The following is a 26,556-nucleotide window of genomic DNA, read 5'->3' on the forward strand; positions in this document are numbered from 1 at the left end:
AGATCATATCATAGGGAACATGTGTAATAAGTTTCAAGTTGATTGGACTTCAACTTCATCAAAAACTACCTTGACCAAAAACTTTAACCTAAAACTCGCACTTTCATTTTTTATGTTCATTGGCCCCTGAAATTCGGATCAAAAGTCTAATTTGGCTTTAAAATTAGAAGGATCTACAGCTTCATCAAAAACTACCTTGACCAAAAACTTTAACCTTAAGCGGGACAGACAGATGGACGCACGGAATAACAGACGAACGAACGAACGGACGCACAGAGCAGAAAACATAATGCCCCTCTACTATCGTAGGTGGGACATAAAAATAAAGCAAATATATGCATCATGATATAGCTTTACTGAAATGTCTTATACCTTATTGATGAAATTAACAAAAGTCAAATTTACATTACAATGACATTCAGCTAGCTATTATAACTAAGCATGCATGCTTTAATGAAATGTCAGAATGGACAAAAAATAAAATTTTTAAACTTCATGAAATTTTGCTTCCACACAGTAATGCTGTATCATTTAAACACAATGAGATATTCAGGATAAGCTTGTGTGTCATGGAATATAACAACGATACCAGGACTCTGAGGATTGTCAACGACACTGTCATATAAAATATGGCCACCAGCAGCACCTGGTTTAGGTGGTGGTACTTTCATGCCACTTTGTCCTTTCGTGTATTCTCCCACTAGAACTTTACACAGATACATCCTCTTGTTACCATTGGGATCAGGACGAGCATACTGAGCTTGAGCAGAATATGTTGGATTGACAGCAAAGTATACGCCATTACCATATGCAACCGCTGAAAAAAAGTAATAAATTCTTTCACATTGTGGTTAGTAACCTATTGTATGTAGATTTGATATATGTATCTATTGTAGATCATTTGAAAATAAATCAAACAAGGTAATGAGTGTTTAATATATACAAGAATGTTCACTGTAGATATTGATACAAAAAATTACATAGAAATTTAGTTGAATAAATCAACAATAAAATAAAAGAGAGAAAAATCAAAAAAAAGAAATATGAAAAATTCAATGAGAAGACGTTAATTTGCTTTTAGTGTTTTTAATTACCATTCTTTCCACAATAACTTCTGTTGAATCCATATGTATTAATGCTATCAACTGCCTCCATGGCTGTACCATGCCAAAGTTTAAGTTCGTTATTAGTCCCTTTAGCATTTGTAGAATCCATGGACTTTTTCTTAGCTGCATATTGTTGCTGTAAAGTTCTGTTCTGTATTTTCTCCATCTAAATAGATAAAATACAATCTTAAATTTATCTCCATATTAAGGTAAATCAAAATTACAGATTCTTAAAAAAAAATACATGCAATGGGTCCAGTAAAATACCTTTCTAATAAGTAATAACAACAGAGTAGGTGAATTTGAATAACCAATTTTTACTTGAAGTACTCCACTTGATGATTTTTTTTTGTGCATTACTTCAGAAAATTAAATTTAATGTACGTTATCTTGGATAATAAGTCATCAACCTCTGAAAATATTCAATCTGCCTTTCAACAAAATATTATATTTTAGTTTGTTATTTTTAGAACTTTTAAAAATCCCCCTTGACCACCAATCAGACAATAGTTTTAAGGATGTTTGCTATTCAATGTTTTTTAACCTTTTTGTAAGATATTTGGACTCTAGTTTAACCTATGTAGTGCCAATTAGAATTTTTCTTGCTAAAACTCCTACTTTTCTTTTTTTAATTTCCTTACAGCTAGTTATAATAGCCATTTTTTCCCCAACAAATGTATACTTGACTTAATTTCAAATCACGTACCTGTCACTTTTATTTATTTTTAAGTTCCTTAATCTTAAACTTTTAATTTATAACAGTCTTTTAAAAAGCTTGTTATTTTGAAACAAAAAATCAAAGATCCTTTCTGTGACAACATTTCGATACATTTGTCTTTTAAAATGCAACTGTTCTATAAGATTTTAATGATAAAATGTAGATAAATGAATTGATTTAAAGAAAAAAAGTGACAATGTATCATCTCTACAATAGCTTTCATTTTCACAATTGGAAAAAAAAAGTTAGCATAAAGGGGAGATAATTTGTAAAAACATAGTATCCTAACTGTATTACCTTAACAATGCTGTTATAGTTTCCTGCCATATTAGTCTGGAAATCTTTAACAACATCTTGGTATTCTTTATCAGCAGGTTGTAATGTAACAATCTTTATATTTTCATTTTGATCCATGGCTGCCCAGTTAGATGGCATATCAAAAGCAGAATCTGCAATCATACACAATAAAATGGAGAATGGAAATGGGGAATGTGCCAAAGAGACAACAACCTGACCATAGAAAAAAACAACAGCAGAAGGTCACCAACAAGACTTGTTATACACAATACTTTAAGTAATTATGCTTTTATGTTCACTTTAGAAAAATAATATATTTTTCATTTGATTCTTTAAATTTACTCCAAGGTCTTTGAAAGATAACTTAATTCATTCACAATTAGCAATGCTAAATGTTCATCTAGAAAATGAATGTGTTGTCATGGTTAGCATACCCTGACTTGTACATCAAAGTATTAGAAACAGGATGTAGGTGACTTAGATTCAAAAAGCCCTCCCACACCATAAATTGTCACTGTCAAGCTGCTGAACAAGACAATTCTTATTAGTAGAAATGTAGAAAAGTGTGACAAAAACAATCGGTTTTTTATTTAAAATATTGATACCCCAGCCACAAGTGGATAAATGTAATAGTGTTAAAATATGCAAGTGTTCGGTAAACAAGAAGTTGTTGAGTGATGAATCTGAAAACACATCACACGGTATAGCTGACTTGTATAAATCCTGAAACCAAATTTCAGAAATCCTTGTATTGTAGTTCCTGAGAAAAATGTGACAAAATTTTCAACTTGGCTATCATTTGTAAAATCATACAAGTGTTAGGTAAACAGGAAGTTGTCAAGTGATGAATCTGAAAACACATCACACAGTATAGCAGACGTATATAAACCTTGAAACTAAATTTCAAAAATCCTTGTATAGTAATTCCTGAGAAAAATGTGACAAAAATATTCATGGGACAGACGGACGGACTGACGGAAGGATGGATGGACAGACAGAGGTAAAACAGTATACCCCCCTTTTTCAAAGCAGGGCTATAACAAGTGAAACTGCAAGCTACTGCACAGTTATGATACCCTGCCTTTTTCAAAGCGGGGTATAATTAAAAATTTAAGTATACAGAAAGTACGTACTGAATATTTATATATATAATTATTGTGTGCATTTATTTTTGAAAAATTGATAAAATTTTAGATCTATTATTTTAGATAAATCTGAATACAGATATATGTAACAGACATCAAAATACAAGTCCTTATTATTGCGATATTCATGCAGTCGCATTATTTGCATTTATAAAAACTACAAGAGGAAAATAGGATGGAGAGAGTAATTGCAGTATGGTTCTGAGACCTCACTCCTACAGATGGGACATAATAATCAATAGCAGTGTATAGAATATGCCTCTATCCCCACATATACTCAAATATATACTGGAAACCATGTTTACCTGTCATTTTAGACTTTCTGAGGACAGCCACAGTATCAGAAGGATCATCCTCAGGATATTCCTCATAATCAGTAAAATCCACAATATATTTATTTCCACTGTTATCCAGGAAGAATGCCTTTGGTTCATTGTTTTTTAATGCTTGTTCTAAAAGTAGATTAACTTCTGCCGGATACTCCTCCAGTTTTTGCCCAGTATCTTCTACCGAAATAAAATACCACTGCACCATGTCTGCTACTAATTTTGCATGTTGTTGTTTCTGTCTTTGTCTGTCAAAGTCTCGTAAAATTTTGTGGACATCATCCATAGCCTCGGAGAGATTTTCTATCAAACCTCTGACTTTGATACGACCTATTCTCCTGTTAAATTCTATCTCTACTTCACATGTTTCTTCTAACTTCATAATTTTAGCTTCCTATAAAAGAAAACATTAAATATCTAAGTCCAATCCAAGTCCAAGTCCAAGCTTATCATACTCCATTTTTCATCAATTCTTTTACTGTGAATTCAGTGTTTTTCATGGGTACAAGTTTTCATGGTTTTTTTAATGTGGGTCTCATTGGGGTCTAAGCGTGACGCGGGATTACCGATTTTTTGTAAGCGTGACACGTGAAAGTCAAGTTATTGTGCCGTGAAAACGGGAAATGAAGTCCAGCGGGACTAGGGAAATTACAAACTAGAGGCTCTAAAGAGCCTGTGTCGCTCACCTTGGTCTATGTGAATATTAAAGGAAGCAGATGGATTCATGACAAAATTGTATTTTGGTGATGGTGATGTGTTTGTACATCTTACTTTACTGAACATTCTTGCTGCTTAAAATTATCTCTATCTATAATGAACTTGGCCCATTAGATTCAGTGGAAAATGTTAGTAAAAATTTACAAATTTTATGAAAATTGTTAAAAATTGACAATAAAGAACAATAACTCCTAAGGGGGTCAATTGACCATTTCGGTCATGTTGACTTATTTGTAAATCTTACTTTGCTGAACATTATTGTTGTTTACAGTTTATCTCTATCAATAATAATATTCAAGATAATGACCAAAAACAGCAAAATTTCCTTAAAACTAACAATTCAGGGTCAGCAACCCAACAACGGGTTGTGCGATTCATCTAAATATTTCAGAGCAGATAAATGTTGACCTGATAAACAATTTTACCCCATGTCAGATTTGCTCTAAATGCTTTGGGTTTTGAGTTATAAGCCAAAAACTGCATTTTACCCCATGTTCTATTTTTAGCCATGGCGGCCGTCTTGGTTCGATGGCCTGGTCACTGGACACATTTTTCAAACTACTAACCCAAAAGATGATTGTGGCCAAGTTTGGATTAATTTGGCCCAGTAGTTTCAGAGGAGAAGATTTTTGTAAAAGATTACTAAGATTTACGAAAAATGGTTAAAAATGGACTATAAAGGGCAATAACTCCTAAAGGGGTCAACTGACCATTTCGGTTATGTTGACTTATTTGTAAATCTTACTTTGCTGAACATAATGGCCGTTTACAGTTTATCTCTATCTATAATAATATACAAGATAATAACCAAAAACAGAAAAATTTCCTTAAAATTACCAATTCAGGGGCAGCAACCCAACAACGGGTTGTCAGATTTGTCTGAAAATTTCAGAGCAGATAAATGTTGACCTGATAAACAATTTTACCCCATGTCAGATTTGCTCTAAATGCTTTGGTTTTTGAGTTATAAGCCAAAAACTGCATTTTACCCCTATGTTCTATTTTTAGCCGTGGCGGCCATCTTGGTTGGTTGGCCGGGTCACCGGACACATTTTTTAAACAAAATACCCCAAAGATAATTGTGGCCAAGTTTGGATAAATTTGGCCCAGTAGTTTCAGAGGAGAAGATTTTTGTAAAAGATTACTAAGATTTACGAAAAATGGTTAAAAATTGACTATAAAGGGCAATAACTCCTAAAGTGGTCAATTGACCATTTCGGTCATGTTGACTTATTTGTAAATCTTACTTTGATGAACATTATTGCTGTTTACAGTTTATCTCTATCTATAATAATATTCAAGATAATAAGCAAAAACTGCAAAATTTCCATAAAATAACTAATTCAGGGGCAGCAACCCAACAACGGGTTGTCCGATTTGTCTGAAAATTTCAGGGCAGATAGATCTTGACCTGATAAACAGTTTTACCCCATGTCAGATTTGCTCTAGATGCTTTGGTTTTTGAGTTATAAGCCAAAAACTGCATTTTACCCCTATGTTCTATTTTTAGCCATGGCGGCCATCTTGGTTGGTTGGCCGGGTCACCGGACACATTTTTTAAACTAGATACCCCAATGATGATTGTAACCAAGTTTGGTTGAAATTAGCCCAGTAGTTTCAGAGGAGAAGATTTTTGTAAAAGTTAACGACGGACGACGACGACGACGGACGACGGACGACGGACGCCGGACGACGGACGCCGGACGCCAAGTGATGAGAAAAGCTCACTTGGCCCTTTGGGCCAGGTGAGCTAAAAAATGAGAATTGCTTAAGTACAAAGCGTAACCGGGATCGAGGATCAGAACCCCCCAATGAGACCCCCTTGAATGGTTTCAGCAAAGTCTACATACATTTCTTAAGAAAGGAGTAAGCCCAGTAAGACCACTTTTTGGCCCCAAAATATAGCAGTTTTACAAAATTGTTAAAATGTAAACTTTAAGCCAGAATACTTTTGTTACATAAATATGGGCTGTTTTTACAATACAATGCACATGTATTGGGTACTAGCATTATTAAGTCATGCTAAATTACTGAAATCAACAAAATTTTAGCATTTTGATTAATTTTTAGATGGTTTCTGTCTGAAATGGAAATGTTCGCATATGTGTTCATTCTGAATATTTAAATGCAAGTTGTATTTTTTTATGATAATACATAACATATATAAAGTTTGAGAATGAACACGCATGTGGCCACTTTCATTTTTGACAAAAAAACATCAGAAAGTGACATATTATGGCATATTTGATAAGATTTTTCATATAAAGGCTTGAATTTGATCTTGGATGACTAAATCCATTCAATCTTTCTGATGAAGTAATTGAATCGACTGAAGTTGACACCTAAGTGTTTTAAAAGTGTCCAAAATCTTTCATCAGATGAACCTGAATTTTGAGGCCAAAATCGGCACTTACCAGACCTACTCAATGAGTTAAACATTTAAATTTTTAGTTCCCTTGTACCCACAAAATCCATGGAAATTGGTATTCAATTAATATTAATGATTCAACCTTCAACTAAGCCAGGTTCTTAATTAATAATCCTCACTTGTTCTTTAGTTAGATCTTTAACTACAGTATCCTCAATAAGTTTTTCTTTATAATCATTGATCAAGCTCTCTTCTAACGATCGTAGCGCTGAATCTGCATCATTTTGTTTCTTGGCATAAACAACAAGATTAAGAACAGAGCTTGGCATCTTACTGACTGTCCATTGCTTTGTTGATACTGCTTTCTTCTCTCCTAAAACACAAAGTTGAATGTTTGTCCTGGGTTTAGATTTGATATGGGCTATTTCAGAGAAAATGTAAGGGGGTTTGACAACATTCTTTTTATCCTCTCTCCCCCCCCCCCTTTCCCCAATTTGTTTTTATTTTCATTCATTATAGAATTGTACTAACTTCTACCCCTATCACCCAAAGAAAAAATATCAAGTGATGTCCAAGCCTCCAATTTTTTTAAATAAGCCCTTAGGCCAATTAAATTTAATTGCTAGATTTTCATCCCCGCCCGCCCCTCTGAAATCGTCCCGCCCCGATTTTTTTTATTTAAAAAAATACGATTTTCGGATTTTGGTCATGTCCGTTACCAGGAACCATCGATAATTTCGTTTCATTCGAAACTTCCTGTTTCAAATTTCTTTTTTGTATTTCTTCACCGGAGTAATCCCATCGAAAATGATTAAGTCGAAATATTCTGCTGCTCTATGATGACAACATCATCTACCGAGAATAGAGATTGATAACGAGAAGGGCATGAAATATTCGAGTTACGAGTAAAACGCCTTGTCCTTGAACGCAAATTGCGGTAGTCACCGGTAGTCACAAGTGAATCGAAAATCGTGTTTTTTTCTTTATTTATACAATAACTTTGTGTCAGGAAATTTGGACTGTGAATGATATCCAAAGCGCAAGAATCGTAGAACAAATTGGTACAAAAACAAGACTGGATTAAAGAAATTGACACAAGCACGAACTTGTTTGAATTATGACCGTATGATTGGAAAAAAAATGTCGACAAACACGCATTTTAATTAAACAAGCCCTTCTATTCACCCATGGCTTTTGTTTTTGTTGACAAACAGCAAACACCCTCTGTTACTGTCCCTACCATCAATTTAGTCATTAAGCCACAACTAATTTTTTGGTTAAGTTCATGTTTTACATCATAATTTCTTTCAACACTGAGTTTACATTTTATTCTGTACTCGTAATATTTGTGTTGCATACAATTTTACCAAAACATTTAATTGATTTTATGACGACTACAAACCATTGCTTATCAAGCAAAATAAATGTGGTGTAGGTATACTAGTAGTCTAACTGAAGACTGAAGAGAGCATTTCTCTTCTTTTTGATGTCTACTATAAATAGGTTTCTAAAGCGGCAATTGCATGTATAACAGTGGTTGCCAATCAGAGTTTGAAAAATAGTGTAGGATTCCTTATACAGCATGTATATACATTATACAAGCTTGTTTCCCACTAGCATATACCCCGCGGTATGAAAAACTCATGACAAGGGTTTCATATGAAATAAAATTTAAAAAATAAAATCCTCCCACCCGCCCCATTTTTTTCAAAAATTTGGATGAAAATCTACTAATTAATTTTAGTTGGCCTTAATTAAGTGCTTTAAAATAAGCACACTAGAAACCTTCTTTTCTTAGATAAATATGATAACAAAACTGAGTTTTGAGTTCTTACTGCTGAAGGCTGTAGGGGTGCCTATTTCTGCTTACATTTAAGGTACTTCATTTAAACTCTTGTAGACACTTATCTCAATTGCAATCATACCCCATCTCCTTATATTTCATATTAGAAAAAGACATGAAGCACTGTAACCTTTGGTAAATCTCTATATATAAAAAGAGAAAATCGACAAGACTCTCTGTGAAATTCTGAAGGAGAATGATATTTGATCAGTAGTTTACATTGTGACTTGGATGAAGAGTTGTCTCATTGGCACTCATTACACATCTTCTTATATCTATGGTAACCTGGTTCAGGTAGGTCTTGAGGTGCAATTCTGACACAGGTGGTTTTAACAGTGTTGTTTCCATTTTGTTTACATTGTATTTATACTTTACTAAATTCAAACTTTATTGAGAATATTTATACCATATACAGTAGGTACCATCTACTACAAAAACTTTTTTTATCAGCATCTTTGTCATAATACAATATTTATGCAATCAACTACAACCTAGTATGTTCCCCTCTTTGTCAATTTTTTTACCACCTACAGCAACAGTTTTTTTTATTCCATCTTTGTTAGATTTCTTTTTATAATTTTTAGATCTTTGCAGTCAGTTGTACAAATTGCATGTCTGACGAATTTTTACAATGTTTTGGCTTTTGGATAACAATTCATATCACATTAATCTACATGTATTGTGTCTGTTTGGGTTGCTCACCCAATTTTGTTATGAACTATAAACAGTTATCATACAAGTGAGAGGTTAAGCAAGTTCATACTTTTTTTTTTACTAAAATGGGTTTTAAAATTTTTAAACTACATAACAGAGATTTGACATTACCATATCCAAGCATTCCTTTAAATCTACTGAACAGTCCTTGTGATTGGTTACTCTGTGACTGTATGCAGTTCTGCATGGCTGTTAGGAATTGAGATACTTTCTCCTTCTCATAAATTACTACATGAACTTCAGAAACATCTGTCTTCTTCTTCTGAAAACTTATCAAAGCTTCAAACAGACTCTCTGCAACCTTGTCTATGGCATAGCTTATTCCTGCTCCTATAAATCATCAACAAAAATTAATTTAGAAAACACTGAACCCCAAGACATTTAAAAAATCAAAATTCTTTACCTCACAAGCTCTATTTATAAAGTATTCCAAACTGCAGTCTATATTCCTTCAACATAATGTTCACCCTTCATTGGATTCAATCTAATTTAAAAGCAATTATCCAGGTAGTCAATTAGTTGAACTAATTCTGGCTATGGTGGTAGAGGCTACTGTTTTCAGTGAACTGAAGGAACTGGAGTTCATAAACCAATTACATTTATTTAACCAAAGTTGAGCAACTAGTTCTTCCCTCCCATAATTTTCCAATTACCAGTTCTATTGAACATCTTATCCGTTTAAAAAAAATGGAAGTCATGCTTTAGTTTATGGGACCATCAACCATCAATTATTTTGAATAAAAGGAGATTGTGTCTAAGTGACACTGATGACCAAGCTTGTAAACATGCAAAAGAAGCAATAGCTGTTATAAAACATTTGACAACAATCATGCCTACCCATTATTAAATGAGCTAGGGCATGACATGAAAGAATCATTTCTTAAATATAAGAGAAAGGACAATAATATACAATTATGGCCTGTTGAAAGGTGAATATCCAAAATTGTCAATTTTCCGACAATGTACAGATATAGTATACCTCATCAAACTAAAAATAAAAATAATGAGATTTTAACTATTTATAACAGCACTAATGACATTAATTATAATTATTAGACTGATTTGTAATTATTTTATTGTTTGAATCAGAACATTAATAAAATTTGAATATTTAATCTTGTCCTTGATACTCAAATACTTTTTTAAATTTGGTTTAAAGAAAAAAAAACTTTTATGAATATCTATCTCAATCTAATAAAATTCTTATTTATTTGTTAGAATATTTGCAATTTCATATTAATTACGTATTCCGTATGGAATTCTCTGACATTGGTGTCCATTCAAAAAACTTCCTGTTTACCGATAAACTTTCTGTTTGTCGATTTTGGAGCCGAAACTTTTCCGAAATGTCTAGGAGTATTATACAACCAATAAACTTTTTTTTCTTTCGTATCTTGGACCATAAAGGGGTGTGCACTATACATACCAAAAGATGGTATTTGTCATGCATGTGAGGTTTAATAATAATACATATATACCAGTAACAACATCCCCTGTCCATCAAATCAAATTGGCCAAAAAATTTGAAGAAGCACTGAGTAAGTGAATTAATTATGCATTATGAAATTTACACATCTGCAATATTGAGATAACAAATTACTAATAGGGTTGATATCTTTAATGTCAATTACATTTTAATTGTGTTTCATTGTCTTCACTATGATAAAATAAAAGACTTTTGTGATAAGAGGACAACTCATAAGTCGTATTATTGGTCACTATGCTTTATGCAGTTCAGTAACTACTAAATTTGTGGTTGCATGTTATCTTTTGGTAACTCCAGATTAATACTTTACCTAAAGCTGGTAATGCTACTGATTTCTTGTTCAATTCATCAACTTTTTCCAGGACAGTTTTAAATTTATCCTTTAAGTCCACATGACTGTCTTCCATATTGATATGTATGATAAAGTCACAAGAGAAATTTGTTCCTGCTGTTGTTGTGGCCACACCTTCCCGCTTCATTTCTTTCTCTGAAAAAGGAATAAAAAGCTAAATTATTGAAAAATAATTACACCATAAGCATTATTACACTTCGTAGTAATGGATTTCTGACTATACATATGTTGCTTCTGAAACAACTGAATAATGTCAAACAAAACAAAGCACCAGTGGAAATTGTTTAATACTAGGGCATCTGTCAAAGAATTAATTAGGTGATCAGATAATTTATCAAATATTCCGAAAATGAAAGAAGTAATATTTGTTCCAGGCTCAGTGAAACAGACTTAATATGCAATCCTGAACATATCTGGGCATAAAACGACTAGAAAGTATAATTTTCCATTGGTATAGTTGTAAGTTCTCTGAGAGGCAACTGAATTGTAACCAGTCTTAAGTTTATACCACACATATAAACAAAAAAGTCAGATATCAAAGACCAATAACTTACTAGCTGCTGGTACTAACAATAGCTGTGATAGTTCATGTCCTCCTTTCTTGAGAATAGCTTGAGACACACCACCTATAAGATATGAAAATGGTCTTTTAAGGATGAAACATAAATATCATTTACCATTCTAAGCAGGCACTATATTTAGTCTTATTTTTAGTACTTTCTTGGTTACATACATCTACATAGTCTATGATTGCTTTAACATGTTGACAGCCTTTTAAAAGGATTCTCTGGGGATGTGGGATCATTTTTCCTATTGGAAAATTGGTCTATTTTGAAACAGAGAGTGGTTGCCACCAGTCTGAATCAGCAGTTTCTATGTTTTCTACAATGAGTTTTCTCTATTCACAGGTTTCAAGCAAAGCCTGCTGAATTTACTAATGTATGTACAGAACAAGAATGTGTACCTAGTACATGGATGTTCAATGGACCTTGAAAATAGTTGAAAATCTCTTATTTGGCATTAAAATTAGAAAGATCATATCATAAGGAACATGTGTACTAAGTTTCAAGTTGATAGGACTTCAACTTCATTAAAAACTACCTCGAACAAAAACTTTAACCTAAAGCAGGACAGACGAACTTAAGAAAAAACGAACGGACGAACGAATGAACGGACACACTGACCAGAAAACATAATACCCATAAATGGGGCATAAAAAGCAGTTGATGATATGATAAGTTATTCATTTACTTTGTTGTACAGTAAATTCTCAAATTTGGCTTAAAATAAATTACAACTAATTTAACATCACACCAAATAAAAATTGCAAATTTGAAAAAAAACACAAAGTAATATGTATGTAGCATCATCAACATAGTTGAGAAGTTAAAAAATAATAAAAACAACAATATATAATGATTTTTTAAAGGCTAAAGATTCACCTCTTGTCAAGTCTAGGTCTCTGTTAGTCCCATTAACAATAACATCAACAGTGGCCTCAGTTAAGTCCCCTTGGTAAACTTTCAAGGTCAAATCTCCAATGTCAACACTAGCTTGTCTATTGTCAGCTAAAGCTCTCTGATGCCACCCACCTGGTGCTCCTTGATCTATAAATAGACATTAATGAAATGTTAAAAAAAGAGCTTATGACATATAGGGTTCAAAATAAATAAATCGTGTTTATATTTCAATAAAGTTTTGCTCGCATTGAAAAATGGTTGACAGACTATTCCAAGAACCTTTGTCTTTAGGATAAGGATAACTTTTGTAAAATCATTAAACAAATTATCGAAAAATTGTTTAATCATTTACTACCTTGATCTGTTGTGCCATCAGGACCAAGATTTCTTGTCTGTCTACTGACATATTCTCCACTCTGTCTTTTTCTTTGTTCTTCCTCAAATGCCTTTAAAAACAAAATAAATACTGAGAAATGGATAAAACGAGTAGGTTCGATAAGGCCCTAAAATGGCCCCCTTTTTAACCTGAATTAGCATTTATTGACCAATATAACAGTGAATCAAAGCTAATAAGGTGGAAATTTACGTTCCTGTCTTTTATTTATGACATCACAAAAAGTACTCATTTTAATTTCCTTGAAAAAAATCAATAAAAATTGGTATATTTCTATTGGTAATTTGACAGGAAACAGAGAGAAAATACATCCACAAAAAAGATCCTTGAAAATAATCTTTGTAATGACATTTTACATGTCTGACTTGAATATTTAGTTTGTTGATGCCTATGCTCTATGTTTCCTGAAAACTGGCAGATTTTGTCAAATTTCACCAAAATCTCTTATTTAGACCTATTTGGGATGTAAAAATCAAAGCTTCCTGAACACATTTTCTTTGTTCCATTTTCAAAGTTTTCTTTTGAATCCAAAATCATTTATGAGTGTAATCCACTCAATGCAAGTGACAGCAATTAAAATGTATATGTTCATAAGTTAAGAATAACCTATAGATACTTAACACATACCTTGATAGTAGGGTAATCCTTTTCGTATACAACAAATCTAACATCACAAACAGATGATGTAGGATGATTGCTGGAGAATCTGTCTACACAGGAGAACATATTCTTAGCCACTTGGTTTTTAGGATATCCAAGATTTCCTGTTCCCAATGCAGGGAATGCAACAGAAACAAATCCATTGTCATCAGCAGTCTGTAAGCAAGTCTTCATAAAGGTTTCCATAATCTAAGGGTAAGAAAAAAATGCAATAAAAATAATGTTGACAATAATAAGGAACAATACCATGCTTTAGTTTCTTGACATACTGCGGATTCATTATTATTCGTTGGATACAAATTTTTGTGGTTTTTAGTTGGTACAGATATGAATCTAAACAGCAAGGATACATGAGAGTAAGTGCACTGCAAACTGTCCGTAAATGTTTTCATACTGACTGCAATCATGGCTAACCAAACTTAAAATATCAATGCACTATAAAGGGTTGCAATAGGGTCCTTTAACTCTTTATTCTTTATATCTTAAGACCATTTTTCATTTATAGCTGGAATGTGTTGTACTAAGTGACTAAACAGATTGAAATATGGAAAAACCATTAAAAAAACATCCTTTTAAACGATTTTCCATTGTTGCAAAGCAATAAAAAGCTTGTACCTATATAGTTCAGTGAAGCAAGATTCTGTAGTAGACATTGGGATAAGAAAGCACAGAAACATTTACTTCCAGATATCATTTACAACCACACATATCTGCACAATGTACAATACATTGTGTATTTACCTTCATAGCTATTGCACCATTATATCCAGGCAGGGCACCATGACAGATCATTTTACACTCTAACTTTCCCCCTGAAGTTTCAGCTACCTCTCCAGGCTGTATGCCAGTGGGATATTTCTGGCTGCACTCTGCCTGTATTCCTGGACCACCCATTTTCAGTAGGCATTGCGACACAGCACCTTGATTCAACTGAAGACTTGTGGATGTTGTGTTAACAATCACATCAACCTAATGGGAATGCAAAAGTTTCATACAGCCAAAAAGATATCTTTTTTCTATTAGCATTAGAATGTAAAAAAAATATTTATTTAAACAATTACATTTAATTTTTAAATACTTAATCAATAATAATACTTTAAAAGAAATTTTCTACTATGCCATGCTATAATGTCACAAAAATTATTTGTTTTGAATAACTTGAGTCAGGAGCCTCTGCCATTGTTAGTCTTGAATGATTTTTAATTTTAGTTTCTTGTGTATAATTCGGAGTTTAGTATGACGTCCATTTTTACCTAACTAGTATACATGTTTTTTAAGGGGCCAGCTGAAGGACACCTCCCGGTGCGTGAGTTTCTCGCTACATTGAAGAACCATTGGTGGCCTTCGGCTGTTTTCTGCTCTATGGTTGGGTTGTTGTCGCTTTGACACATTCCCCATTTCCTTTCCCAACTTTATTGAGGTAATACAGACACTTAAACTTCTCCATGTCATACTTTATTAATACCCTATATCTGGGAGGGTGATATAGCAAATTGCTTCTTCTTTTAAAAAAAATTTCAATAGAGATAAAGGCAATATTTTGTATCATCCTCTATGGCAAGCCGTTCTCGTCAAAACTATGTTTAAACCCTTTTTTCGAAAAAAATACACACAGAGATTTAAAAACCTAAAATAACACACTGAGAAATCGAAATTACACACTGAGATTTAAAAAAATAAAAAACACACACTGAGAATTCAAAATTACACACTGAGATGAAATAAATTGAAAAACACACACTGAGAATTGTTAATTACACACTGAGATTTCAAAAATACACACTGAGATTAATATGCAAATTACTAATGAATATTCATGAGATGAATAATTCAACAGATTAATATCTTGATCTCAAGAACTCTTGTCATTATAATGAAATGCGATTCCTTCAACCAACATTTGTAATAAATTTCAAGACTTAACATCGCTCATATTCATAAGTTTGTTGCCTATAAATCAGATCATTACTACCAGTAATTAAACATGTGTCCCTTTTCAAAAGTCTTCCAGCTGTTTCCCTGATTTCGCTAGTTAATCTTTTATATTTTTTGTTACGTTTATATGCTATAATAGACACTTGAGTAAAAATTTCACTGCATTCTTTTGCAGATTGTTCCAATGTTTTACTTATAATTTTAATAAAGTTTTTCACCATTTGGTTATATTTTGTAATAAGAGTAATAAGTGGGTATTTTTCTTGTTCTTGTATTTTTAAAGGTTTTTTATTAATAATTTGGAACCAAATCGAAGGACTATCGAGTTATGTCCCCTTGTTGTTTTAAGCTTGTAATAGATTCAGATTTAGTATGCTAATTAGATATGTGCGCATAAAAAGTGCGCACAAATCTCAGTGTGTAATTTTAAATTCTCAGTGTGTAATTTCAAATTCTCAGTGTGTGTTTTCAGTTTATTTATTCTCAGTGTGTCTTTTTGAAATCTCAGTGTGTAATTTTCAATTCTCAGTGTGTAATTTTCAATTCTCAGTGTGTAATTTTCAATTCTCAGTGTGTAATTTTCAATTCTCAGTGTGCGTTTTTCATTTTTGTAATCTCAGTGCGTCTTTATGAAATCTCAGTGTGTAATTTTTAATTCTCAGTGTGTAATTTTCAATTCTCAGTGTGTAATTTTCAATTCTCAGTGTGCGTTTTGAAGTTTTTAAATCTCAGTGTGCTTTGTTGTAATTCTCAGTGTGTAAATTTTTCGAAAAATGGTTTAAACATAGTTTTGACGAGAACGGCTTGCCATAATCCTCTAAAGAATTGAATCTAAATCCTGATCAAATTATTTACATTTCTGACTTAATCTGTCCAAGTGGCTTGTTGCTGTTTAATTAACATTTACTCTACATTTCTTTCAATTCATAGGTCAAAAAGGTAAGTCATTTAAAAGCTATATATAAACATGAAAGTTAAATCAGTTTAAAAGCTTATTGTGGTCTGTATATTTGTTGTGACCTGTACACTAGTTATGATCTGTATATTCATAATTTGTGATCTGTACATAAGTTGAAATATGTATATGTGTTGTGATCTGTAATGATCAGCACATATGAAGTACATTGACCTATAATGGTTTACTTTTATAAATTGTTATTTGGATGGAGAGTTGTCCCATTGGCACTCACACCACATCTTCCTAGATCTACATATGAAGTAATCAGTATATATGTTGTGATCTGTACATGAGTTGTAATCACTACATGGGTTGTGATCTGCATATGTGTTGTGATCTGAACATATGTTGTGATCTGTACATGAGTTGTAATCACTACATGGGTTGTGATCTGCATATGTATTGTGATCTGTACATGTGTTGTGATGTGTACTGATCAGCACATATATTGTGATATGTACTGTTCTGTACACGTGTTGTGATCTGTACATGAGGTGTAATCAGTAAGAGTGTTGTGATCTGTTTATGTGCGGTCTACTATACATGTGTTGTGATCTGTACGTGTATTGTAATCAGTACATGTGTTGTGATCTGTACATGTATTGTAATCAGTACATGTGTTGTGATCTGTACATGTGTTGTGATCTGTACATGTGATTTAATCAGTATAAGTGTTGTGATCTATTTATGTGTTGTCTACTATAGATGTGTTGTGATCTGTACATGCATTGTAATCAGTACATGAGTTGTGATCTGTAATTAGTTGTAATCAGTACATAAATTGTGATCTGTACATGTGTTGTCTACTATACATATATTATGAAATGTACATGTGTTGTGATCTTGTGCTCTGTTGTCACAGATAATTATTAAATCTAGACACTAGACAAAATTAAACAGAACATGTACCAGAACAGGACATTATTATTTATCTCTTAATCTCTGTTTTTAATTATCAGCTAGGATGTTAATTATTGACATTACCTCCTGAGTAGCAATCTGGCCTTTGATGAGTGTGACTGATATATGGCTGTCTGCAATAGATGGTCTCCTCGGTGATGGACTTGGTCCATAATCACTAGATCCTAAAAAGAAAAGACAAATCTTAAAAAATAAATTTTGTAATTTATTGTTCACTTATTTAGTGCAAGTAAAGGATATATATAATTAAGGGTTAAAAATCCTGGGACTATTATCTAGTTTTACGTACATCAGTCAATGCACCACCAAAGGTAAAATGTGTATAAATGTGTTCCCATTTTGTAGAAATTTTGAAGAGCAAGTACTTGAGTATTGTTCTTTAAATAATATGTTTTATAAAACCAAGATTTGGACGTCAATTCAATTATTGTTGCAAAAAAAACGTAGTGTGCATGTTTATAGGTATCTGAGGGGTAAAAGTCATTAAGTTTTACAACTGTTATTTATCAAATATAAACACATCTCTCAAATTAAGTCTCAATAATTTATTAATAAACAGCTGTGCTATGAGTGCATGATATGCATGTTGCATTTTTTACAAATAAAGTTCATAATGTTCTCAATGAAATTTGTGAAAAACAAAAGCGAGATTATCTTTATTGATATAAACCAGTCACCAAAGTTTAATGAAAACTGATCAAAGCACTTTGAAGGTATTATCCCGAAAACTAGAAAATCCACTCTTTTTTAAGAATAAAATCCCACAACTGGGAAGTGCAAAATCTAAAATTTATAAAAACTGAATGGGGGCTTACATCAATAGATATAAACAATTCTCCAAAGTTTCATGAGAACTGCTGAAAGTATTTTTGAATAATTGTCCAAAAATTGAAAAATACCCTTTTTTTAATGAATAAACCTCCATAACTCGGAAAAAATAAAATCTAATTTTTTTGATAAAAAACAAAAGGGGGCTCACATCAATAGATATGAACAATTCACCAAATTTTTATGCAAATTGGATGAAGCGCTTTTGAGTTAATGTCGGACATGTTGATGACGTACGGACAAATGGACAACAGTATACCATAATAGGTTTCATAAAAGGGCGTATAAAATTGCTACCTAGAAAAAATTAACTAATTGCCATACCATGTCTTGATCGAACTGGTGGACTACTAACAAAGCCAGATCTGCCTCTCTGCTTTTTAACATTAGCTTTATCAAAAAATCTCTCCACAGCAGATACAAAATGGTCCACAATATTTTCTTTGACATCACATAAGTAGATCTGGTGTACTGATGATGAAGCTCCATTCTCTTTCATATAATCACGGATAGCCTCTACAATAACTTTTGTTGCTTTATTTGCAGGATAGCCAAAACAACCAGTACATAAAGCTGGAATTGCTATACTTCTATATTTCCTATCTTCCATTCTCTCTAAAGATTCCCGTATGCATTCACTTAAATATTCATCTTCTAAAGAGTGACCATTCTGCCAAAAAGGTACAACTGCATGTACAATCATTTTGCAGTTGAGGTTACCAGGAGCACTACAGAATATTTCTCCGTCATACATTTTCCTGGCTCTGTTTTTTGAACGAAGATAATCATCACATTCTTTCTGTATGCTTTTTCCACCTGGAAATATTTTTGATTGATATTCGAAATGCTTTTTTGTTCAGATGTCAATAATAATTCAAACCATAGTGTTTTTTGGAATTTCTGTTTAACCGTAGTTATTGTGTGAAACTTGCAGAAAGTGGAAAAAAAGATTTGCCAGTGAAATAAAACACTAAGACTACAAGGATTATTAAGTTCTCATCGGTCATGTTTGCAAATCTTGTATAGCTGATGATGTTTGCTGTTCACTGTTTCTACTTACATACTAAAATTTTGCTGATTTTATTGCCTCATCAGTTTTTTCCTTTGTAATGTAGATTTTGGGTTAATATGCAAAAACAGGAAGGTTTGCCAAAAATTATCATTTAAGGGTAATAACTCCTGAAGGAATCATTTGTTAATTTAGATGCAAACTTAAAGTATGAAGACAAGTGATTGACATTCTGAGGACTAACGCCGTATTGAGATTGTCTTATCTATTATGGTTCTGAACATGAAAGACAATTTATAGATTTTACCTTTATGTTCTTTATTTAAGCATAGTGCCCGTATTTGTTGCTGATAAGGCAGACTTTATATAACATACCACAAGGATCATCCACCCAATGTTTGGCTGACATTGATGCAGTAGCTTTAGAGGAGACAAGTTTTGAAATTGTTTACGACGATGACAAATGACAACGGTGGCCGCACAACCTTTTAATGCGCTAAAACGATATCAGACTGATAATATCAAGACGAGATTTATGTTTTCCTTGTCCGTAGTGCTGGATAGTTGGAAGTCAACAGAAATTCTTACTAGAGGGGCTCTCAAGAGGGGCCTGTGTCGCTCACCTGTATTTACTTTTGTTTTGGAAATAATGTAGAATAAAGTAACAATCATAAATAGTACGAGATACAATAGATTATTAGATATTAACCAAAAACTGCATTTGCTCTAAATGCTTTAGTTTCAGATATATAAACCAACCAGATGCTCCACAGGGCGCAGCTTTATACGACCGCAGAGGTCGAACCCTGAACAGTTTGGGCAAGTATGGACACAACATTTAAGCTTGATACAGCTCTGAATTTAGATTGTGATTAAATAGTTGACACAAAATAGGTTTCTGACACAGAATGAATGTGGTCTAAGAACTTAAACTTAAAAACTTAAAATTTTTAAATTGGACACTTACCTATTATGGTCCAATATCCAAAACCTAAATACATGGTTAGATTCAGCATATCTTGACATAGAACCCCAAGAATTCAATTTTTGATGAAATCAAACAAAGTTTAATTTTTGAACCTTTGGACCTTAATGTAGACCAATTTGAAAACGGGACAATACTGTGCAATTGAATATTTCTTGCTATTGCGCAATACTGTGCAATTGAAAATTTCTTGCTATTGCGCAATATTGTGCAATTAGATATTTTTGCTATTGCGCAATACTGTGCAATTGAAGAATTCTTGCTATTGCACATAACTGTGCAATTAAAGATTTCTTGCTATTGCGCAATACTATGCAATTGAAAATTTCTTGCTTTTGCGCAATATTGTGCAATTAGATATTTCTTGCTATTGCGCAATACTGTGAAATTGAAGATTTCTTGCTATTGCACAATACTGTGCAATTAAAGATTTCTTGCTATGGCGCAATACTGTGCAATTGAAAATTTCTTGCTATTGCACAATACTGTGCAATTGAAGATTTCTTGCTATTGTGGAATACTGTGCAATTGAAAATTTCTTGCTATTGCACATTACTTAATATAATAATTTTGGACCCCGATTTGGACCAACTTGAAAACTGGGCCCCTAATAAAAAATCTAAGTACATGTTTATATTCAGCATATCAAAGAACCTCAAGAATTCAATTTTTGTTAAAATAAGGCTTAGTTTAATTTTGGACCCTTTGAATCTTAATGTAGACCAATTTGAAAACAGGACCAAAAAATAAGAATCTGAATACACGGTTAGATTTGGCATATCAAAGAACCCCAATAATTCATTTTTTGATGAAATGGACGTCGGACGCCAAGTGATGACAAAAGCTAACTCAGCGATCGAGCCAGGTGAGCTTAAAAATAGGGAAGGCCTTTAAAAATAACAAAAAGGCAAACTACAGCCCAACGCACTAGATAGAAAATAATTTATTTGACACAGATGTCTAATTTTGACTGTATATGATTTGATAGTAAAATGAAAATGCTGAAATTAAAATAGCAAAACTTTAAAATGTGAGATATGTAAAATATTCGAAGTCAATAAATCATGACTGATAGTACAGAGGGGGTGGGCAAACTAACCTCATATGAAAAAGATTTGCTAATAATAAATGCTTATACAACTGCGTACCTTAGACTTACTTGATCACAAAATGAATTCATATTCAGATCGCATACAAGATAGTCCATAAAAAGCATAACGGACGCATGAAGTGTTGTTTTCAATATTTTCACGTCCTAAATATACATCTTACTTAGCACTTAACGTTAAACACCCATCCACTCATCATTATCATCATTCAATTAAAAAAGTTTTTTTTACAAAATGTTATTGTGATAGACGGAAGGCTGAAGAGCTAAATACATCGTCATTTAAAGAGAGTTTCAATATTACTTTTGTAAATCTCATGCATTGCTTTTCAATTTCGCTCTTTACATGATACTTCTATTTTTGATGTATTCCAAGTAAAAAGGACAAAATCTAATTTTACAGTCAATATAGTTTTACGGCATAAATCCTGTTAGAAATCGTTTGACAATTTTGGCACACAAAGCTAGAAAGATTGATTTTTAAGATATGAGAACAATAACTCTTGCTTACATTAATGTTTGTCTCCTTGTTATAAAGACCGTGTTCATTGATAAACAGGAATAAACCAAACAAACATAATTCATACAAAGTTTTATTTGAAGCGGTTCCGTATTTCAAAAGAACGATATCTATGAAAAAAATGTACATGCCTGTCATTAGTAAGGAGCCTGTATACGTAATTCAGTTAGTGTCGTTTTTTACTGTATATAATTTTTTTTTCGTGTTTATCAATTTATACATAAATCCCTCCATGGGTTTTCTCGTTTGAATTGCTATACATTCCGTAATTTAGAACATTTATGTTATTGGTTATGGCGTTTGCTTATTACATTTTGTTCTGTGACATTTAGTAACTTACATTTTCGCCGTTTTGTGGATGGTTTTCTCATGGGCATATATACAACATCTTGAGTTTTTAAATAAATGACAGACGGACTAAAAAATCATAGTTTTGATCAAATACGATAAACGGGAAGGTAAACTCAAAGAATAATTGAAGGCTATCTTACTGTAAAGCAAATCCCTGCTACGGTATTTAAAAGTATTACCTTTGTCAACAATAACTTTAGCCAGTCCTGCCACATGTTGCAGATCTTCATTGGCATCATTAACAATAACATCGACTTCAAGTTCTGTAATATCACCCACAACAGTAATAATGGTCTGCCCTGAAGGTGTGGTACACATAGCTGTCTCTGTGTATGTCTTTCTTGGTGAGATCGGCTGGGCTTGATCTCTATAATCCTCATCATCACTATCATCACCAGTTTGTAATTGTACTACAACTTTGTTCTTTCTTTCCACCTCACTGATTTTGGTTTGTACCTGTTTACATGTCATATGTCTCACAATGCCAACTTTTTTCAAGGTGTATTTCTTTTTATAAATAGATCTGACAATACTACCCATCTTCTTCATTGCATCTTGGACTCCATCTAAATGTCCTTGAATTAAAACACGGATATTATCAATGTTTATTGTCACATGATTTTGTGAACACTGTTGTTGAAGTGTACTTATTTCTGTTTGGTACTGTTCTTGTAACAATCTCAACTCTGATCTTGGCAGCTGTATCTTTTCTTCATAACCTGCATGGCGATAAAAGATGTCACTGACGTTTTTTTCCACTTTTCCTCCGTCTTCTGCTGAAGTTTGATAAATGACAACAGTTTGTTTTAAATCAGCTTTATAATTACAGAAATACAAAATTGGTCTATGACTTCTTATAATATGTAATTTTTGCAAGTTAAAAAGACACATAATTCTAGAACAGTAAATGACGAACTGATAAATCAAACTCTGTCCCTCCGTGTTGCAGGTTTTTAGCTTTGTCAAGGAGATTGTCAAAATTTAGATGTAGCAAAATCGAGTAAGAGTGTGGAAATGAAAAGTATTGTAATTTTCAAAGATATAAAGAGGCGCTATGGATAACTCTAGAACAGTAAGTGATTTGCTGACCAAATTCGAACTCTGTCTGCAAGTTTTGGTTCTTTACATTGGGTATTAGTTTCATAAAATTGGCATCAGGCAAAATTCAGTAAGAGAGCAGCAACAAACATGTGCTGGACGGGAAAACAGAATGAAAGATAGTCGCAAGCACGGACGAGAGGGTGGATGGAAGAACGGACAAACCGAAAGACGGACAGTCAAGGGTAACGCTTAACGCGCCTTGTTGCCTACGACAGGGCATTAAAATTGTGGAAATCTGACATTTTCGAAAAATTTTCTATCCTATGATCCCAACTTAGATTAGACGGGTGCAAATACTGCTTTGAGAACAAAGGGGGAAATTGTAGTCCTCGTATTGGTCTGATATAGAGCGATTGTGACTATATTTTAATCTGTTGAACGAACGATTAATTTTGCAAGTTGCTTTACATTGAAAAGTCACTATTTTGATCAGAAATCCTTGCAGTCCGTAACAAACCATCGTCAAAGATATATCTCTATTAAAACAAATATCAGAAAAGACATGGAGAACTTATACTCAAGTTAGTACTCTCAATACCATAGCTTGTAATGTTCTACACATATAAACTGCTGACGAAAACATTTCATATCAAATTCAATCTTGCTTCTGAAGTTTATCTAACCAATGTATTAAACCACATTACATCACTTCAATCAAAGGATTTTTACTTAAAGTGTTTTCAAAAAAACATAAGGATTTTTTATTTACACGAAGACGCCCGCGATATTGCAGTAAACCTGGGCAAGTGTTGAAAGAAAGAGTGTGGACACAGTAATAAGATAGACACAGTAAGGATTTGGACACGTTTAATGCATTTAGTTCTATTTCTTCTTAGAGATGAAAAGAAGGAAAATAATGCTAACAAGATAGTTCATCTCGGTTGAAATATAAAAGTATCAAATACCCTACGAAAAGAGTGGCAAAGTGAGATTTTTGGGAGGTTTTTACCCTTTAACTCAATAACCGTATGAGTTACGTAAAATCCGTTGAAATTAAAGGACAGGATTAAAACGTTTAACACAATTAAAAAAATCCATATTTTTTGTTGTATTTTGTGTTGCTCAGCCTTTGGATTTTATATATTGTTTTATGGACTTTTTATCTTGTTTCTATCATAATTTGCCGGTTTGACCATGGGGTGATGCTAATATGAGTCGTTTTCTCTAGGATTAACTTTGCTAAACTTGAACATCCATTGTCACCTATGGTGCAAAGATTTTTCAACTAGTTACGGCAGTCTGCTATTTACCATGCCAGGTCTCGTCATTCGATAGGAACGGTGCCCGCTATAAAATACAAATGGATGCAAATATACACGGACCGTTTACATTGGCAATATTCACTATCAAAGACTATGAATCAAGGAAGGAAGACATTATACATTATAAAACGAGAAATAATTAAAATTAAATACAGAACTCTTCTTAAGTGAAATCTAAAACGAAAAACGAACAACTTTTGATTTTCATTTTGGTTTTAGAGAAATCCAAAAATAAAAAATAAAAACACTTTCGTTTTCGGTTTTGGTATAGGAGAAATCAAAAACACAAAATGAAAACACTTTCGTTTTCCGTTTTGGTTTTAGAAAAACCAAAAACGAAAATCAAAAGCACTCTCGTTTTTTGCTTTTTGCTTTTACTATTTCAAAATGAAAAATGAATGGACGCAAGTATACACGGACTCTGTTGACAACTTGACACATCGATAAAGTAGAAGACCACACTTATCATTTTCTATATTTCAAATATGTCAAAACTGATAAAAATTCTTTTACCTCCAAATACTACCAGTTTCAAAATGTACATCACATTATTTTGAATTACAAATAAATTCGTAGAAATGTTGTGATTAGAATAAACTACAATTTCAAGAGAAGTAAATAGACCAATTATAACGATATACGCACATAAATTGTTACTACTGTTCTGGTTGTAAAAAATTTAAAAAATAAGTAACTACAAAAAAAAATACAGTTTTTGTATCGCTTTGACCTTACGGTATCTTTTTATCCTCCTTTATAATAGCTTTTAATTGGTTAAGATTCTTGGTCAGTAAAGATACATTTTACCATATATAATAATGAGTTTAAGCCAAGAAACAAACAAAACAGTTTACAAATTTAAGCACTTAATCAGAGGTGTGTTCATACTAAGAAACTATAAAAACTAATAGTCAAATGCATCTACGGTCAATATTGCTTGAGGGAGTTACAAATGTCGAATCTCAGTTTTATATTGTCTTTCTAGTTTTTTCAATGAGTTTGAAATCAACTTCATTTTCCCTCTATAATTTTATCTTACAACTTGAACAAAAAACTCTTGCCGAAGAAGAAAATTATATAAAAGGATAGACAACGACACATGATGTGTAGTTATGAATAAATGGTAAAAAAAATTACAAAACATTGTTACTTATTGGATTGTATCAAAATACCTGGACTGTTTTCTTATTGCTATTGGTGATGAAAATAAAGGTGAATCTACTATGAACACGACCTTATATTTAACCTGTCATCTTACTTGCATTTAGAAAATCTGGCTGTTGATATCCGGATAGTTGTGTTCGGCGTGATTGGCAATTTTTTCTTGGATTGGGAATAATCCTTGTATCAGAAAAAGCCATCAACTTTGGTTTCTGTAAAACAAATTAAAAATCGTGAAAAATGTGGGGGTTACATATCACTGGTCATAACGTAAAGTTACGGTTAGCTGAAAAAAGGGAGACAACTCTAGGGATAAGTTTTCCTTTTCCGATTATCTTGCAGTAAAAAAAAATAAAATCAACGGTATCAATTTTCTTGCACCAGATGCGCATTTCGACAATACATGTCTCTTCAGTGATGCTCGTGTCCAAAATATCTGAAATCCAAAGCTTATATAAAAGATGTAGAGCTATAATCCAAAAGGTCCAAAAAGTATAGCCAAATCCGTGAAAGGAATCAGAGCTTTGCATGAGGGAGATACAAAAAGTTCATTTGAGCCAAACCGCTTGACTCAAACTCACTAATCGTGAGTGCGTTGATATTAAAACCAAATTTGATACACAAAAACATTCCAATTTTCGTAAAAAAGTCATTAAAAAATTCCAGCATGATGGTCGTAACATTTAATGTGTGATGGTCGTAACTTCAACTATAGTATTTTGGATGATGGTCGTAACCGACACACTATGGTCGTAACTTTTGAAAGATGATCGTAACTCGAGTATTTAGTTTAAACATATTTATTCATCATCAATACAAATATATCATCAT

The 26,556-nt window shown here is 32.7% G+C and overlaps 1 protein-coding gene across 1 annotated transcript in view; it reads right to left on the bottom strand.

The window, feature by feature from the left end:
* Positions 1-318: 318 nt before the first annotated feature.
* The window catches only part of LOC139520557 (protein mono-ADP-ribosyltransferase PARP14-like), a 36,253-nt gene continuing 10,015 nt past the window's right edge, over positions 319-26,556 (bottom strand). Inside the window, exons 5-20 of the mRNA XM_071313329.1 lie at positions 25,823-25,937; positions 22,381-22,977; positions 18,553-19,044; positions 17,464-17,564; positions 14,328-14,555; positions 13,554-13,775; positions 12,888-12,978; positions 12,515-12,679; positions 11,627-11,698; positions 11,031-11,207; positions 9,346-9,564; positions 6,857-7,050; positions 3,572-3,986; positions 2,122-2,273; positions 1,095-1,272; positions 319-817 (exon numbers count right to left, since the gene is read on the bottom strand). Coding sequence (XP_071169430.1) covers positions 528-817; positions 1,095-1,272; positions 2,122-2,273; positions 3,572-3,986; positions 6,857-7,050; positions 9,346-9,564; positions 11,031-11,207; positions 11,627-11,698; positions 12,515-12,679; positions 12,888-12,978; positions 13,554-13,775; positions 14,328-14,555; positions 17,464-17,564; positions 18,553-19,044; positions 22,381-22,977; positions 25,823-25,937 — 3,708 coding nt within the window. The 3' untranslated portion in view covers positions 319-527. The remainder of the gene's footprint in view (positions 818-1,094; positions 1,273-2,121; positions 2,274-3,571; positions 3,987-6,856; positions 7,051-9,345; positions 9,565-11,030; positions 11,208-11,626; positions 11,699-12,514; positions 12,680-12,887; positions 12,979-13,553; positions 13,776-14,327; positions 14,556-17,463; positions 17,565-18,552; positions 19,045-22,380; positions 22,978-25,822; positions 25,938-26,556) is intronic.

The sequence above is a fragment of the Mytilus edulis genome, chromosome 4, assembly GCF_963676685.1.
Source record: "Mytilus edulis chromosome 4, xbMytEdul2.2, whole genome shotgun sequence".
Lineage (NCBI taxonomy): Eukaryota > Metazoa > Mollusca > Bivalvia > Mytilida > Mytilidae > Mytilus > Mytilus edulis.